Source organism: Mus caroli, unplaced genomic scaffold, assembly GCF_978045245.1.
Source record: "Mus caroli unplaced genomic scaffold, Mus_caroli_1 scaffold_8, whole genome shotgun sequence".
Lineage (NCBI taxonomy): Eukaryota > Metazoa > Chordata > Mammalia > Rodentia > Muridae > Mus > Mus caroli.
Window position 1 is genome coordinate 3,887,652 of NW_028227263.1, and position 11,544 is coordinate 3,899,195.

At 56.6% G+C, this 11,544-nt stretch overlaps 2 protein-coding genes across 7 annotated transcripts; both read right to left on the minus strand.

Annotated features, from left to right (window-relative positions):
- Window positions 1–364: 364 nt before the first annotated feature.
- On the minus strand, window positions 365–4,490 carry Cd151 (CD151 molecule (Raph blood group)). Of its 3 annotated transcripts, none has more exons than XM_021166969.3 (8): window positions 4,379–4,490; window positions 3,284–3,411; window positions 2,483–2,573; window positions 2,175–2,366; window positions 1,831–1,905; window positions 1,611–1,715; window positions 1,367–1,525; window positions 365–1,284 (listed from the first exon to the last, which is right to left on the minus strand). In XM_021166969.3, exons 3-8 carry the CDS (start codon window positions 2,564–2,566, stop codon window positions 1,138–1,140), a joined length of 762 nt encoding a protein of 253 aa, XP_021022628.1. In that variant the 5' UTR covers window positions 2,567–2,573; window positions 3,284–3,411; window positions 4,379–4,490; the 3' UTR covers window positions 365–1,137. The 3 variants fall into 3 exon arrangements, with proteins under 3 accessions (XP_021022628.1, XP_021022629.1, XP_021022630.1); XM_021166970.3 differs by having other exon boundaries at window positions 4,269–4,419; XM_021166971.3 differs by lacking the exons at window positions 3,284–3,411; window positions 4,379–4,490 and adding an exon at window positions 2,931–3,039.
- A 718-nt stretch (window positions 4,491–5,208) lies between these two features.
- Cracr2b (calcium release activated channel regulator 2B) lies at window positions 5,209–10,888 on the minus strand. Of its 4 annotated transcripts, none has more exons than XM_029479823.2 (10): window positions 10,708–10,888; window positions 8,284–8,472; window positions 8,095–8,206; window positions 7,572–7,731; window positions 7,002–7,148; window positions 6,815–6,905; window positions 6,488–6,580; window positions 6,150–6,316; window positions 5,998–6,069; window positions 5,209–5,789 (listed from the first exon to the last, which is right to left on the minus strand). In XM_029479823.2, the coding sequence occupies exons 1-10, from the start codon at window positions 10,882–10,884 to the stop codon at window positions 5,612–5,614; spliced, it is 1,386 nt and encodes a 461-aa protein (XP_029335683.1). In that variant the 5' UTR covers window positions 10,885–10,888; the 3' UTR covers window positions 5,209–5,611. The 4 variants fall into 4 exon arrangements, with proteins under 4 accessions (XP_029335683.1, XP_029335684.1, XP_021022627.1 ...); XM_029479824.2 differs by lacking the exon at window positions 10,708–10,888 and adding an exon at window positions 10,073–10,138; XM_021166968.3 differs by lacking the exon at window positions 10,708–10,888 and adding an exon at window positions 9,965–10,128.
- Window positions 10,889–11,544: the final 656 nt, after the last annotated feature.

The following is an 11,544-nucleotide window of genomic DNA, read 5'->3' on the forward strand; positions in this document are numbered from 1 at the left end:
AGGCTTTGCCTTAGGCTAGAGTCCAGAGGACCAAAGTGGCCTCCTCCTCCTCCTCCAGCTGGCACAGAAGACTGTGAGGAACAAAATCAGCTTAGGACCTCTTCTCAGCTGCTCAAATGAGCTAAAGCCAGAGAAACCGGAGCCAGGGCACCCCCAACAGGCCCTGGTGCCTCTCTTGCCCTCTGACCCTAGCAAGGCCTACAGACTCTTCCTTGAGCATGGACAAGTCCAGGCCACAGTGGGCTGGGGGGATGTTCCAGCTACCAGAGCTCATCCTAACTGTAATTGCCATTGGGCTTCCCCAGCCTTGACTCTTGTGAGTACTCCAGCTACCCTGGACCATAAGGTCCTGTCAGCAAGCTGATTCGAGTGCTTATACATTTACATTTATTGAGCACCTGTTACATAGCAGGAGCATTTGTAGGCAGCATCTGGGATACAGCAGTGAAATGAAAACAGTCATGCTCCTTTCAGAGATGCTCCAAAAGGAGACAGTGTACAGGAACATGGAGCATTTACATGATGCTATCAGTAGTGAGAAAAGGCCAGGGCTGAGCTGTTAGGAGCAAGAGGCCTGTGTGGAGAGGACAGAGCATCAAGTGTGGGGTTGGAGTTTCCCTCAGTTTACACCATTTGTTTGGGGCAAGCAGAGCTGAGAGAGTTCCCGGTAGCAGGCATGAAGGGTGCCTAGTCCAACCAGAAAGGCCCCACCTGCTTTTACCCAACGTGTAGTGGTGTGCTCAGGTTCTCCCCAGACTTACTGCAGATCACAGCTACCCAAAGGGAAGCAGTCTGCATAAGAGGCACTTCTGTCAAATAATCTAAACCCTATTCTACTAGCCAGGCCTAGCCCAACACTGGCATTCGAGCCCCCCCTCTTCTTAATGCTGGGGCAAGTACGCTGCTTCGAGCTTTGGGACTTTGGTGTGCAGTGAAAGGCACTTGAAGATACCCCTGAGGTGGCATGCCAGGGGGGTCATGGTGATGGCATGAGGGCAGCTAACTCTGGCAGTCAGCAGTCTAAGTCAGTAGTGTTCAGTAGTGGGGCTGGGACATAGTGCAAGGCTGGCCGCCCAGCCTGGCATCCTATCGTGATCAGTAGTGCAAGGCTGGCCGCCCGGCCTGACATCACCATGATCAGTAGTGTTCCAGCTTGAGGCTTCTGTACAAGCAGCAGGTGAAGATCATGCCGAAGACCTGCACACAGGCGATGCCGATGCCCACCGCCCCAATGACCCGCAGGTGCTCCTGAATGAAGGTCTCCAGCTTAGTGATACAGCCACCCTAGTGGGAGAGAAGGGTGGTGGGCCAGGCTGCCTGAAGACCAGTCTGGCCTAGCCCCGCCCCTTGCTGAGAACCCACCTACCTCCACTTTATAGATGTTGGAGGCATGGTCCCGCTTACCACAGCCAGCTACCACAGTCTTACAGCAGCTGTCAGGAACCACGCGGCTGTCTGCCTCACCAGAGCGGATCCACTCGCTGTCTCCCCAGTCTTGAGAGTTATTGCTGCCACAACAGTGAAACTACAAGGGGCACATGGCTGAGCCTCAGCGCTTGCCAGCACACGGCACCATGCCGAGAGGGCGGGCAGTTACAGGGGGCACCCACCTCTTGCTGCAGCTTGTCGACAGCACTGGTCACACCCTCGTGGCCTGACTGGTGGTATCTCTTGACCATGGTGTCCTTCAGATTCTCCTTGAGCTCTGTGTTCAGCTGTGGGTAGGATCAAACTCTTAAGGCCTCCAAAGGCAAAGCTGGAATCAGGACCTCCAATGGGACTGACAGGGCCATGTTCTAGGCACACCCCATGGCCTGTCCAGGCCCTTACCTGCTGATAATAGACATAGGCCAGGATGCCAGCAATGATCTCCAGGAGGAAGATGAGGAGGAGCAGGATGAAGTACTAGGGAGCAGGGACCCAGTAAGTGGGGGGTTGCTAGTGCCAGAGTACCACAAAGCCAAGCCCCCAACCCAGGAGGCAAATTCAGTTAGGAGCTACACTCTGGGGCTGCCTAGCTCCTTCATAGTTCTGAAGCTCGTGTCTGCCCCAACAGGGACAGCCTGCAGTAATACATTCAACCAGTGAAGTCCCCAGAACCAGTACCAGAGGCCCCCTGAGAAATCCATGCAAGGCACCCCCAGCCCCACCGTATGCCACCATGCCCCACTGACCAAGCGTAACAGGTTCCGTCGCTCCTTGAAAGTGGCACAGCAGCCCAGGACTCCAGTCACCATGACAACAACACCAGCCACCACTAAGATGTAGGCCGTGGCTAGGTAAGTACTTGAGGCCAGCAGGCTAATGTAGTCACTCTTGAGGGCCAGTGTCCAGATGCCCACTGCCATGACAGCCAGGCCGGCCAGCTGCAGAAATACTGGTCACCACATCTGGCCTGGGTCTGGAAGCTGGGACTGAGCCCCCCCAGGCCAGGCCTCCAACATGGGGACTAGGGATGCAGGGAGAAATTAGCTCTTCTCACCCAGAAGCAGCAGTTGTAGGTGAAGAGCAGGTACTTGAGGCAGACTGTGCCACATGTTGCCTTCTTCTCGTTGAATTCACCCATCCTGGGCCTGGAGGAATGGGGAGGGGGTCAGATGGCCTGAAGCACCAGGCCTCCAACTAGGAAGAAAGCTATATACCAACGGAGACAGGAGGAGATCCAGCAGTCCCCAGATGATTGCAGTGTGGAGCTCAGCCAGCTATCTGCCCTCAGAGGAGCATTCCCAGGAACCTTATGAGTCACTTCCTGGACTAACCCCCTCACAGCCAGACACATGGTGGGTTATCATGGTGGACCCCAACATCTGCTGACTCACTCCTGCTGGCAAGAGGGGGGGGTAGCTCCAGCAGACCTTCAGGGTACATTCCTGTGGATCGGCACCCCCAAGCATTCCCTGAGTCCCACAATCAGGCTGCTAGGTACTTACCACTCATACCTGTTCCCAGATAAGGCAGAGAGAGCTCAGGCCACCCTAAGGGACAGTTTGTGAGGACTCTGAGCTGACTCCACTACCAGCCAGGGCAGAGACAATAAGATGCCGGTAGGTGGAGCCTGCACAACCAGCTCTCCTCCCGACTGTAGGGGGAGGTCCCCAGTTCCACAGATGTGAAAGTGCCACTCCTCCAGGAGTCCCCTAGGCACACCCTGCCCTAGACACACTATTGTCTGACCGAGGACAATGTACAGACCTCGGCTGACGCAGGTCAGATTCCCAGACACACACCTAAGCAGAACTGTTAGGCAGGGGCCTTGAGGCTCTGCCCAGGCACCAGCTCTCACCTCTGAAGTCAGGACCAGCAGGTACAGGTCAAAAGTCACTCTCTGCCCTTCACCTAGCAAGTGGGATCTTGCCACTCCTCCTACGGAAGCTTAAGCAGTGGTCAAAATGGTTCTCAGAGCCACCAGATCTGCAAGGAAGCATAACAGGCAGGCCTGCTGTTTTCTACTGGACGTCGGAAGGACGGCAGTAGGCCAAAGACGGCGGTAGGCCAAAGAACATGGCTGGCCTGCCTGATCTAGGGAGGGACCAAATGCCTTCTCCAAGTGCCCCACCTTCCAGTCCCATCCATCACAGTCCCTCCCCCACCAAACAGCAGCGACCGCAAACTGGAGGAGGATGCATCGACTGTCCATTTCGGAAAGTGGGAGAGATTTCAGAGCTCTATTTGGAGATGGGACCCAAAAATGCATGCTGCCTCACTGAAAGCAGGCAATGACATAAACAGAAGCCTGGCCCCGGGGCCAGGCTCTAAAAGCCCAGAATCTATGGGGAGCTGGTTCTCTCGACACATCCAGCAACCTAAGCCAAGAGACAATCAGCAGAGTGGATGTAAATTCTCTGAGAAAGTGCCGGCGTGAGAGCCTGGACCAGCCAGAAATAGCTCCTGCGGCCTGGACACGACCGCCCTACACTTAGCTCCTGGACCTGTCTTGGGCCTTCGGCACCCGCCCCACCGACCGATTAAACACTGAAGTGGGCTGGGCGAGGAATCCCCGCGTCACAGAGATGAAGTCACCACCGCCCCTGCCTCCCTCCCCGCCCCGTCCCAGTGGGCGGACCTGCGGTCTCAGGGGAGGGAATCGGTGTCCAGGCACAATGAATAGGGTGGTCAGACTTTTAAATTTCTGGGTTTCTGCACTAAAGAGACCGTCAGGCCTGCTCAAGAACCACAGAGACTCTCTCCCTCACCCCTCCCCCTCCGGCCTTCTAACTGCCCGGCCCCGGCGTCGATCTTCCGGAAAGGAGTCTGCAACCCTGTCCTACCTCTGGCTCTGCCTCCTGGGCGTCCCCGAGGCCAGCTATGGAGACTAGGAAGCAAGGAACTCAGGACACTGCTCCCCACACCCTCCGGCTAGGCTTCACGGAGCACTCACCAACCACGCTTTGAAATACCAGCCCCGGCAGCCACGGTAGGCGATCACTCGGAGTGCAGAGAATGCTCGGCCCGGGGCCTGCAAGGACACGCCCTGCGCGCGACCCCGCCCCGGGCGCAGCCCCGCCCACGGCCGGCCTGGGCAGGCAAGTCCTAACTGGTTTGGTGCTAAGGCGCGCGCCAGAGAGACCTGTGGGTCTGTAAAGTTAGTTTAAGGGTGCCCCGTTTGTGATCAAAAGCCCCGACTCGCCCAGAGACAGAGGAGCTAAACCAGAGGTCCCAGGTGGGGAGCGAAAGGCGGGGAAAGTGGCACCTAGCCCACCAGAGGTCCAGAACTGAGGTCAAGACCAGTTTCTCTAGTCTAAGCCGGGAGACCCACTCTAAAGCTGTCAGGTTCTAGCGGCTGAAGAAATGCTAGAGGGGAAACTCCAGATACAGTGTGGAGGGTGCCAGAAGATTCCATAGAGACATGAGGGCCCTGCGAGAGGTGCCCAGTGTGGGTGGTATATGGTCTGGCTAGGAACTGTGCCAAAGGATGATGGATAAAGGACCTGGACCAGAAAGCTAGCTGGCCACGGAGGTGAGGAGCGGGACCTTCCACGTGAGGACTAGCGTGGGAGCGGACACCTGTTGAAACCTGAGTCCTGGGAGCTTCAGCTGGGAGGAATGGTGAGGGCTTGGTGAATATCCAGAATCACAGAACACACACAAGCACACAGGAATGAAGGGGTTAATGTGCACATGTAAACCCCTCCATGTCATCTTGTGCCATGGATACCAAGCATGAACCACAAATGCACTGTGGCTCCCAAACACACAAGAGCCAAGGAGTGCACAGTATACAATGGCCTTTATTGGTCCTTTAGACAAAGATTAAGGAAGACAGGATAGCCGGGCGTGGTGGCACACACCTTTAATCCCAGCACTCGGGAGGCAGAGGCAGGCGGATTTCTGAGTTTGAGGCCAGCCTGGTCTACAAAGTGAGTTCCAGGACAGCCAGGGATACACAGAGAAACCCTGTCTGGAAACACCCTCCCCCCCCCCAAAAAAAAAAAAAAAAAAAAAAAAACGGAAGACAGGATAAAGACTGAAGACCTTGACTACTCTGAGGTTAGCTCATTCAGGCATGGGATGCCTTCTGGGTAGAGCCACATACTTAGCAAGCATCTGCCACCAAGACCAGTCCCTCCTAGGGCCAGTCCTCTGGATAGGGAAGTGAGTCACTTGGGGCTGGTCATCGGGCACTAGGAAGATGGCCAGAGCCTCGTCTGGGAGGCCGAGCCCAGCCACAGCAGCAGCAGCAGTAGATGGGTCCGGGCTTGTGGGCAATAGCTAGAGCCTTCCTGTGGCTACTGCCCAGCAGTTTGGTCTCACAGGCATCTCTCTCATCTCGAAGCCTCAGATTCAACTCCCTAGAAAAGAGAGGTAGGAGACCGAGGAGGCTAAGATCTAGAGGAAAAAGTGCATGGGGGAGATGCCTTCCCTGAGTCCAGAGGACTACAGAGCCAGCAGCATGAAGGCTATAGGGCAGACATAAGGACTTCCAGCAACATGGGTAGGAGCCAATACTATCTGGAAACTTGAAACCACTTCCCATTATCCCAGGCAGGCCTGACCCACCTCAGCAGCTCCAGCTGCCTTAGGAGGCTGAGTTTCTCTTTCTGCATGTTCCTGGAGACAGCAACCACATCTCTGTGGACAGGAAGGCTGTGATCCAGATGTGGGTTGGGGGGATAGACCCTTCTACCCTCACCACAGGCACTTCACCACACCTTTGGGTTTGCTCCTGCCGACCCTGTGCTTCGCCCTCCAGTCGACTGAGCTGCTCTTGCGCCTGGTCCAGCTGTGCCCGTATGGCCTCATAGGCCCTCTGCAGCTGGATGTGCTGGGCCTGTGCCTCTAGCTGTTCTGCAGCCCGGGCCTGCAGCTGCTGTTCCAGCTGGGGAATGGTGGAATGCTGGCTGGCGTGCCACACCCCTCTGGTCCCAAGCTGACCCCTCACCTCTGTGGCTCCTGGTTGAGAACCCCAAGGCACAGATAAACACGCCTCCCTCCCCCCAAAGAAGTTGAGTCTATGCGAGGACACCAAGGTGAACTCAACACGGCTTACCTCCCGCTGCCTCAGGCCTGCGCGCTCCAACTCCTGCTCACGGGTCTGCAGCTCCAGCTCCAGGTGGCCCCTCTGTTCCTCCCGGGGTAGGTTCTGGGATGTACAGCCGCGCTAGAGCCTTCGTTCCGGGCTCAAAGGAGGCAGGCAAGGGTGGGTAGCGAAGGGGTGGAGAGTGCGGGAAGGGACACTTGCTGAGGCAGAGCAGAGTTCCCTGGACTTGGGGCAGCTTGGACTCCCCGAGGTGAGTCCTCTGGGGAGGAACCAATTCGGGAAAGGCGGAGCCAGAAAGGCGAGCAGCAAGGCTGGGCGTGGCGTGCGCGGGCCCACCTGGCTCTGCCTGCGGTGTCGCTGCTCCCCGAGCTGCTGCTCCAGCTCTTCATACAGTCCGCGGACCTCCCTCTCGTGTTCACTCTCCCGCCTTCGAGGAACCGGGATATCATAGACATGATAATTTCCGAGCCAAGTCTCTGCCCCCTCCATGAGTCCCCAGACCCCAGGCTAGGCCAGCCCTCACCGTCGCAGCGCTTGCTCAAGACCTTCGCGCTCCCGAGCCGCCGCCTCCAGGCAGGCCGAAGCGCGCATCAGAACTTCCTCTAAAGAGCCCAACAGCTCAGGTCGCTCGCGCTGCAGCCCGATCCAGAGTGTCCTCACAGCCCATTGCCTGAAGGATGCGATCAGAGACGGGAGCTGGTGGGTGAGGGTTTATCTCCCCATTGCGGACAGTGAAACAAACCCATGGAGAACCCAGCAACCCAGAACTGGCACATCGGCTGCGCACAGTTCACCTCTCGCTTGGTGCTCTTATGCTTCCTTGGCCTCTGCAAGTGTAAGGTGGCCTGTATACCAAGAGCTGGGCCAGTGAGTGCCTAAGGTGTCTGGTGGCACCCCGCCCCGCAGAGCTAACGCTTCCTGAAATGCAAATTCCGAGGAAAATCACGCCAGGCCACTCTCCCAGACAGCCACAACAGACAAGGGATGGACTGACAGGACCTAGGGATTCTGTAACAACAGACAGGTGGGCAAGGTGGACAGACTGTGAAAAGAAGAGGAAACATTCTCAAAAAGAGAGTGGGGTTCAACTCACTCGCCCAGGACCCGGGCCACTCCTAGCTTCTCCAAGGAAGTGTAGAATGTCTCAACATCCTCCTCCTCCTCCAGAGAGCCCCCTGTGCCCGACTCAAAGGTTTCCTCAGAAGTCCTCAAGGGGGACCCACCAGGGGCCGACTCCACCCCCACAAACTTCCCTGCAGACATGGGAGGAGAGATTATCAGGGTTGTGGGTTAGCACCCTGGACCTACCCAACTCCCTCCAGCCACATACAACATATCCTGCCCTCTCTCAGGGCCCAGTTTCCTGTTTTTCTTCCTTGTTCTGGTTCTATTGGCCCCGGGAATGGGAAATGACAGCCAGCTCCCCCGCCCCACCTTGGTTGGCAGAGAAGAAGGGATTGGGGGAGGGCAGCCCATACACTGCAGAGTAGCTAGGGGTGGTACAGCTCAGAATGCGCCTGTTTGTAGATACCAGAATGGCTAGGAAGTTGTGAATGAAAGGCACAGGCCTTCATAAGGTCTCAGGGGACCCTGAAGAGGGTCTCCAGGTGACTCACCCAGGCCTAGACAGAACTCCCGGGCTGTGAGGAAGCCAGTGTGGGCCTGGTCCAGACTTTCAAATACAGCCTCCAGCTGTTCAGGCGTAAGGGGAAGATCACTCTGCAGACCCTGACCAGGCAAGAAGGACCGAGGTGAGCAGCAAAGGTCGGCCTTGGGTCTAGCAACCTCTTGGATCTGGGGTTCACCTGTAGATCCTGACGAGTGATGAAGCCCTTGGCATCCTTGTCGCATAGTAGGAAGAGCTCCTGGGCCTGCTGCAGCACCTCTGCTCCATGCCTTGCCGAGACCCCTGTTGTCTCCTCTCCCTCCTGGCCCTCCCCAGCTCCAGGCAGCTCAGGGCTGGCCATAGGAGCGAGCCTTGGCTCTTGGAGGTGCTGTGAAGCAAAGGAAAGCTCAGCTGAGACAGGGATGCTCCAGGGTCACTGCAATGGCATGAAGCAGACCCAGTACCAGAGCTGCTGGCCAGCACCCCGGCATCTCAGGAAGTAGAGATTCTGGGGAAAGGCTGAATCCCAGGAAGAAACCAGTGCAAGAAAGGGAGGTGAGCTGGGTACAGTGGCACACATATTTAATATTTAATATTTAATCCCAGCACTCGGGAGGCAGAGGTAGGCAGATCTCTGTCTGTGAGTTTGGGGCCAGGCCAGTCTACATAGCAAGTTCCAAGACATCCGGAGCTACACAGAGAGATTCTACCTCAAAACAAAAAAGAAAGTGAGACCAGGCGTTAGTGGCGCAGGCCTTTAGTCCCAACACTCAGGAGGCAGAGGCAGGTGGGTCTCTGTGAGTTTTGAGGCCAGTCAGGTCTACAGAGTGGGTTCCAGGACAGTCAGGGCCACATAGTGAGACCCTGTCTCCAAAAAAAAAAAAAAAAAAAAAAAAAAAGTGACCTTACTCCAACAGACTTGTAAAAATGTAAAAGCAAGCAGCCAGCTCTTGGCAGCCAGCAGAGATTCTGTAGTGAACGAGGCTCAGAGAGTAAAGAGTCTGCCACATCCTGGACTTGGGAGATCCCAAGCTGGGACTGTCTAAGGTTGAGAGCTAAACCACTTCTGACCAAGACCAAGTCCTTAGCCTCAGGCCTGAGCCTGTGATACCCTGGACCTCTGACAGCTGGCAAGCAAGCAGAGAGTAAACTCCATCAGTCCCTCCCACCTGCCACTCAGGCAGGCCTTAAGGGTGCAGGTGCAAGGTCCCAGGCTTGGACACTGGACAGCTTTTAAGAAACACCCCCACATCTTGGTTTAACACAGTCTCTGCAGCTTTCTCCTCCCCTAGGGCCTCCCCTCTCACCTCCTGGAATGGACATCCCACCTCTAATTAGAGCCACCTGTCAGTCCCACAGTGTATTAACCCCACATTTCCCAAAGCTACAGCTCGGTGACACTGATTCCTATCTCACTTTTCAGTCTTTGAGGTCATTTTCCCCCTACCCATATTCGGGGGTCGGAACAACAAGCAAACGTGAGGAAGAGCATGGTAGGGCAACCTGGAGTAATCATTGGCACCCCTGATGGTTACCCTCACTTCAACCAGGCACGGTCACCACCCCACCAACCGCTCCAGGGTTCCACGGGACCGGAGGTCCATCCTGGCCGGAAGCCGCGCTGCCGCCAGGCTCCAGGGAGTCCAGACGAAAGGCAGCGGGTGGGCCCACAGGCAAATCTCATCCACGCACGTCTGGGCTAGCTGCCTTCATCCCAGGAACACAGCCGTTCCAGACAGAGATGCGTGCGGTATCTGCTCCACACAGCACTCCGAAGGTGCGACCACTGGAGCTAGGGGCCTGGGGGTGGGGGTGGGGAAGCCCAGAGGGCGCGGCGCTGGGACCCCAGCCGCGGGACCTGCGAGCAAATAAATGCGTACCTGCGAGCCGCGCCGCCGCACCTGCCGCAGGCGGGCCGCTCCTCCCGGAAACGCGCGCGGCGCGCCCCGCCCCTGCCTGGACCCCGATAGCCCGCGAGGGGCGCGTACCCAGAGCGACCTTGCGGCCTTTCAGGCCCGGAGACCCCGGGATAGCACGTCCGGATGGATCCTCCACCAGAGCGCTGCTGTAGTTTTGTCCCGCCTCTCTTGTCCTGGTGACCCGACCCAGAGTGGCTAGCTCTCCCCGGAGAGCCACAGGGGGCAGCAAAGTTGTGTCCCTCACTCCCACCATCTCCCCCGCTCCCTCCAAGACCCTTTTAGAACAAAATCAAGGCTGGGGAGGTGCAGATGCCAACCCCCACCCCGCCCGGAGTATCCAGACTTAGGGTGCCAAGAAGTGTTGTGTAGGAAAATGCGGAGCAGGAAATAAACCAAATACTTTCAGTGGCTGTATCCAGGGCTGTGGACACTAGACTTTCTTCTCTTTACTTTCCCAATTTAGAGTCTTCTAAGTTTTAATACTAGAGAATGACATATAAGTTAGCAACTCTCCTGTGTGGGGGAAGTGAGTATGGGACCGAGCGAGACCACCTCAGTCTGCCCTCAGCACTCCTCATGGGGCACAGTCCTAATCGGGGCTTCTCTGGGCCTAGAGGAACTTCTGAAGATGCTGCCAAAGTCCTACTTAAGAGGAAACCCATCCACTTCCAAGAGTATGCCCCCAACCAAGCCCCTAAACTGACCTGAAAAGCTGGCCTGGCTATCACAGGCTGCAGAGGCGCTGGGGGGCCCTGTGTCTCAAGCAGAACCACAACAGGCTTGCTGTATGGGACAGGACCTGGAGACAAGGGGCGGCCCCTGGCACCTAGGCCAGGGACCTGCCTGGCCGGCTCGCCCAGTCCTGCTGTCCCAGGTCTCATAACCAGAACAACCGTTATTGTTGGCTAGGGGCTGCAACCGCAGCCACTGTGCTCCTTTTGGGAGGGGCAAGTGGGTGCTGAGCTCGGAGGACTAAGCTAAGTTCTACAAATAGACAGCTAAGCCCACCCCTTTGGGAGGAGCAAGTGGGTGCTGAGCTCGGAGGACTAAGCTAAGTCCTCCAACTGGACAGTTAAGCTCACCCCCACTCAGAGTTCCCCTTCCTCCAAGACTATTACAACACACACAAACACAGCACAGGATACTTCAGGAAACCATGGTGAACTCTCTCTACTTTGCCTCAGTACTTCCAACCTCTCCCAAGGTTCTGGCGGGAAGCAGGTATGGTTACAGTACAGGAAAGGGCATATGCACCTGGCAGTGGAGCATGTGACAACCAAGAAAGAGGAGCCAAGGACAAAGTTCTAGGCAAGATGCCCCAGTATGGGTCAGGAACCGATCTTCCCGGGTCCCCAGACCGCAGTTCCAGAAGCTTCGCCGCCCTTCACAGGGATCACTCCACGCCCTCACTTGCTGTGTCACATGAGGAGCGGATGTGTGGGTGACACCTTTTGTAAACATTTTCCCCCTAGTGCTTGAGATGGAATCCGGGCCTGGTGCATATTAGACAGCTGCTCAACTGCTGAGCAACTCTAACCCAC

Coding starts and splice junctions, on each gene's coding strand:
- Cracr2b (XM_029479823.2), bottom strand. CDS start 10,884: ATGAGACCTGGGACAGCAGGACTGGGCGAGCCGGCCAGGCAGGTCCCT. Junction 6,317..6,487: donor CAGGCCTGAGGCAGCGGGAG/GTAAGCCGTGTT, acceptor ACCATTCCCCAG/CTGGAACAGCAGCTGCAGGC. Junction 6,070..6,149: donor CGGCAGGAGCAAACCCAAAG/GTGTGGTGAAGT, acceptor TCCTGTCCACAG/AGATGTGGTTGCTGTCTCCA.
- Cd151 (XM_021166969.3), bottom strand. CDS start 2,566: ATGGGTGAATTCAACGAGAAGAAGGCAACATGTGGCACAGTCTGCCTC. Junction 1,906..2,174: donor GACGGAACCTGTTACGCTTG/GTCAGTGGGGCA, acceptor CCTGCTCCCTAG/TACTTCATCCTGCTCCTCCT. Junction 1,285..1,366: donor CCAACATCTATAAAGTGGAG/GTAGGTGGGTTC, acceptor CTCTCCCACTAG/GGTGGCTGTATCACTAAGCT.